Source organism: Otolemur garnettii, unplaced genomic scaffold (genome assembly GCF_000181295.1).
Source record: "Otolemur garnettii isolate 467f Iridium unplaced genomic scaffold, OtoGar3 scaffold00084, whole genome shotgun sequence".
In the NCBI taxonomy this organism is placed as follows: domain Eukaryota; kingdom Metazoa; phylum Chordata; class Mammalia; order Primates; family Galagidae; genus Otolemur; species Otolemur garnettii.
Genome location: NW_003852479.1, coordinates 7,520,809 through 7,525,885, shown reverse-complemented (window position 1 = coordinate 7,525,885; position 5,077 = coordinate 7,520,809). Strand labels below are relative to the sequence as shown.

The window sequence follows — 5,077 nt, the reverse complement described above, 5'->3', positions numbered from 1 at the left end:
CTGTTCCCAATGGCAGAGGAGAAAAGCTTAATAATGCAGTTTTTGGCTGGGGCTAGGTTTGAACCCACCACCTCCGGCATATGGAGCTGGCGTCCTACTCCTTTGAGCCAGGCACCGCCCAGGGCTCATTTGTTTTTAAGGAGACTTAGTTTTAAACATTTACTAGCATGCCACTGCTTGCCAGCTTCCCAACTGCACAAAGAAATGTGGCCCACCGCATTCATTCAGTGTTTTTTTAATTCCCTTATTTCAATCTGTTCCCAATGGCAGAGGAGAAAAGCTTAATAAAGCAGTTACGTGCCCACATTACTTATTTCACAATGGGATAAAGGTAACATGTTTCTTTACGCTCTGCACTAACACATATTTAGTTACATAAAATCCCCATACCTGTGACTGAATTTTTAGTGCTGGCCCGAGTTTTAATCCCATTGTTCCTCGAAGATGCTCTTCTGTGAGCAGTGGCAAAGTTTCTCCATCAATTCCATGGTCTTTGAATATCTTAATAAACACAAAAAGTGTTAATTTTATCAAATGTCATTAAAAAACATTCTTGTTCTCTATGTACATCTTGTAGTTTTGGAGGAAACAGTAAGACTAAGGGTGGCAGAAACATTTATGAAACTTCTGTTCAGTTGCTCTCTGTCCTGTGCCCTAAGAGCTCACCTGCTCACTGGCAACCCTTGGCGCAGACCGCGATGCCTGTTTATGGGACTCAGCTCCAACCTCACACAGGTGTTTCCTGAGTCTTATTTCCCAGTGTGCCCCGTCCAGGGGCCGATGTATGGTAGCAGATGTGAATAAACACCTCTGGGTCAGTCAGTGAATGAGAGGAAACCCTTGGGGAAGAGGAGTGTGGGTAGAATCCACTGCAGACAGATTTCATCTCTCACGGTTACAGGCACGGTGTTGTCTGCCCACTGCCCTGAATGCAGGGGGCGGGGCAGGAAAATACAGGTGCGTCAAACCCTCTCCCAGGGCTGCTCTGCGGGATGCTGTGGTTGGCTGGCCGCTCTCTGGTCATTAAACAGCCACAAGGCAAATGTGCATACTCCACCTCTGGATGCTGCCTCTGTCTCCCACCCCTTCACAGCCGACCCCTGGGAGGGTTTGGCGCCCGCACTTCCCCAAGGTCACCTTTGCTGGCTCCAGTTTCTGTATCAGTACTTAGGTGTTAGAGTTTCTCAGGCTTCTCCCCTGGCCTGCCTGGTCCTCCTTACTCATTTAAGCCTCTCACTCAGCTTCCATGCCTGCCTGTACATGCTGGAGGTTCCTTGGTGTGGGTCTTTAACTTAGAACTAATTTGTGCCAATTTCACCTCTTAGGTAGGGGTCTGCCTGCCCCCACTGCTCCGAGCTGGGGTCATACTCCCTCTCTGCTCATCTGAGGAGGCTTCCCCTCTGATCTTGTCCCCTTCAAGCTATTTTCATAAAAGCAACTGAATCATGAAGCTAATCGTGCTACTTCTGCTTAAAAACTCCACTGCCTTTAGGATAAAGTCACATTCCTATAATGGGTCTTCAAGGCCCTCGTGACCTGGCCCCTTCTACCTCTTCAATCTTGCTGTTCTCACCTCTCCCCCCTTGGACCCTGCCCCCTGTGCCATCGGAAACCCCTCTCAAGGTGCCGAGTTCTCTCTGGCTTCTGGCCTTCCTTGGAAGTTCCTCCTTTACCTCCCGCTGCCTCCCTTCCTCTCCGCACCTCCAGGTCTCACTCCAGGAGATTGAGAGTCCCTTCTGTGTGTCCCCATGATGCTAGACACCCCATGACCCCAGAGCACCTCACAGTGATGTGGGATTGCTGATGGGCCCCTTCTTGGGACTACAAGCTCCCTGAGAAGAGTAACCATGTGCCTTGTTCACGCCACATGCCTCATGTCTCAGCACTAGCCAAGAGAGAATCTTCTCACAAAGCTCCTGTTCTAATCGATTTTACTCATTTATAAACAAAATTTGCTAATTATTTCTTCTCTGTTTTATTTAAGCAAATCATAGAAAATGGCTAATATAACTTAATTTAGGCCAAAGCAAAAAGGTTGGCAGTCTGAGTTGGTCTGTGTAGCCTTATCTTGGGGGATTGTATGATTTCTCGTAGATGTTTCCACTTTTGAGAACTCCTAGGATCCGTATCTGGAGATGCACAGCTCAGTCTCCTCCATGCAGAGTCACTGTGACTGGAAAAGCCAGGTCTGTGCCACATGCACTTTCTTCAAGGACTCGCTCTTTTAGCTGAGTCGATGCTCAGTTTCGCTCAGTTGCAAAACTGGGTTTAATGTCTTTTTTGCAGAATTATGGTATAAATTATATTTAAAAGATAACCTAAATGTTGCCCCTACCATGGTGCTAAGTCCACATCCATGCCTCACAAGGAGGAGGTATCATTACCAAAAGCAGCTTCTATGAATGAGAGAACCAACACAGAAAAGGTTGAGTTCCCAAGACACAGCTCGCCAGCCAGGGACGTTAACAGTGACATAGTTTGTGATTCTCATCCAGGGTTTCCTGTGCTCTGTCCTATTGCCACTTAGAAAGGGGGAGCTGATGGAAATGGTTAATTAGATTTATGGTAGAAATCATACCTCACTTCTCTGTCCTTTGTAGGGTTTCCAGTGAGGGGTGAAGACACCATTCCTAAGCCTTCAGCGGAGGAGGAGCCATCTGGGTGAATTTTATTTTCTTTCTCTCTTTATCTTATTTTTTTAGAGACAGAGTCTCACTTTATCGCCCTTGGTAGAGTGCCTGTTTAGCAGACCCAGGTGAGGTTAGAATCCACCAGCCCTGGAGCATGTGGCCAGCACCCTAACCACTGAGATACAGGCACCCAGCCATGTTTAGGGGTTTTAGAGAGAGAACATGTTACCTGCTAAGTTTTTTGAACTAACTATACATTTACTTAGAGCAAACAAAATAGGTCTCAGGGTCTCTTGTATGTCCCTAAACAGCTAAGCCACCAGCCCTGTCTCTATATCTTTTTAAAAAAGCATTAGGACTTTGGGTTTTCATTGTGGTTTTTTTCTGAATTCCTTTTCTACCTGCAGGAGGTGAGTGGTTGGAGACTGCTGAGTAGACACCTGAGACAGAGGTGAGGAGTGACAGAACAGAGGGGAGGATGGTGGGCATGACTCCAATTGTTCCCTGGGGCTTGGTCTGACCTGTGTGGAGAGGGGGATGTAAGACCCATTGGATGTTTCAGATAAGGGTCCTTGTGGGAGCTGCTGCTTTGGGGGCACTGCACTGGATTAGGGGGGGTCTAGCTCCCTATTTCTACATGGAGACGTGTGTTACACTTCACAGAGAGGGGCAGGATGTGCACAGCAAAACAGTGGCACATTTCATTTGATGTCACCCACAGTTGCTGGGTGGCAGGCTTTAGTGAGGACTTTATCCTAAACTCACTTGAGATATACCTAGAAATAATCGGTACTACTTCTTGTGGTGTTGGAGGGGCACTGATGTCCTGTCAGTGAGAGATAAAGAGTTAGCAAAGTTTGTTCACATGTGTGTGGTGTCTGTGTGCCCATGAGGGGACACCTGGGACCACAGAGTATGAAATGCATGTGGCATTATTCATCACATGAGCAGCAGACTGCATGGTGTGACTGTGGGTCACTGACTGATTCAGAGTAGTCAGGAGGGTGGAGCAAGATGGCACACCAGAAGGATTGTTTGCCTGAACTCTCCTAGTATGACTGGGGAAAAAAAAAGAAAACCCAGTCATACCTGGCATGGGGACCTTACCCATAGGCATAGCTCAGGGAGCACAACAAGCTAGTGGTGAGCTGGATATAGCATGTGATCCAGAGAGGTGGAAATCTGACTCATTAGCCAAGTGTCTGGGAGCCAGTGGGAATGGCTGACCTCCTTCACAGAGGTCCCGGGGTGGGAGGAAGCCTTCTGAAGTTTTTGGTTTTAGGGGGAAATCAGAAATAAAGGAAATTAAAAATACAGTTATATCAAATAAAGGAGAGAGAGGGAGTGGAAAGCTTGAAAGAGTGGGGAGACTTGAACAGTGTATAGCACCCAGATTTGCAGACCAGTTGGTGTGGATTTGCCATCGGTTTGGTGGCTGGCGGGGCAGCCATATTGAGAAGGTCTCAGTAGCCAGGGAGCTGCCATTGTGGGAAGGTCATGAGAAGATCTTAGCAGGGGCCTAAAGCATGGCCATCTTAATTCTGCCTGAAGGGATCAGATCTCCAGTCTTGGGATAGGCTGCTGCACCCCTTGGGAACTGCTGTCAGGGGGTACTATGAGACCTGCCCCTGAAGGATTCTGGAGAGCTTTAAGATGCCAACCCAGCAGGGTCTAAATGCTGAGGAAACAATCAGACTATCACTGAAGGCAACTAAGTTAGGAATAAGAACCACAGAGTTTGCTGACTGTGTTCTTCATCTCCTAAAACACCATAGCACCACCTGGTGTCCTAGTGACATATTACAACATATATACTCTTATTAAAGTTGTCCCTTCCACTATATATAATTTTTTTTTTTTTTTTTTAGCTTTTTTCCTTCTTTTCTATATTGTTGAGGTTGCTGCTATTTTGGCTATTTGAGGTTTTTTTTTTGGTTTTGTTTTTACTAATTTGTTTGGTTGGTTCTATTCTTAACTTCCATTTTAACTTTCATCAAGAGTAAGGGCTCCTGTATTTTTGGTTATGGTATTTTAGTCTCATTTATTCTCTTTGTATATTTTACTCCTCTCCATTCTCTCTTTTAGTAGAGACCCTTCTACTTTTCTCATCTTTTCCATATAAATCGCTCATGCAGCAGCTAAAATATCCCCTCCTTTTTTTGGATCTTTCTTCTTTCTTTCTTTTTTCCTCTTCCCTCTCTCTCCTTTATTTGATACAATAGTATGTTCAATTTCCTTCATCTCTTCTTATTTTATTATTATTTTTCCCCTTATTTTCTTTTTTCTCTGAGAGCAAAAAAGAGAGGTGGCACAGCTGTGGTTTGGCAGGAAGGTCACATAAGTAGTGGAGCTCAAGGAGGCCAAGAGATCATGGTCTATGGAACCCTTCTGCCTTTGGCCCTAGGAAGAAAGTATTGGTAAGACCACACTGCAGGATTTTTAAAATT

At 45.8% G+C, this 5,077-nt stretch overlaps 1 protein-coding gene across 1 annotated transcript in view; it reads right to left on the bottom strand.

The window, feature by feature from the left end:
• The window catches only part of SAMD7 (sterile alpha motif domain containing 7), a 26,250-nt gene that overhangs the window by 3,407 nt on the left and 17,766 nt on the right, over positions 1-5,077 (bottom strand). Inside the window, exon 6 of the mRNA XM_003794680.1 lies at positions 391-501. Coding sequence (XP_003794728.1) covers positions 391-501 — 111 coding nt within the window. The remainder of the gene's footprint in view (positions 1-390; positions 502-5,077) is intronic.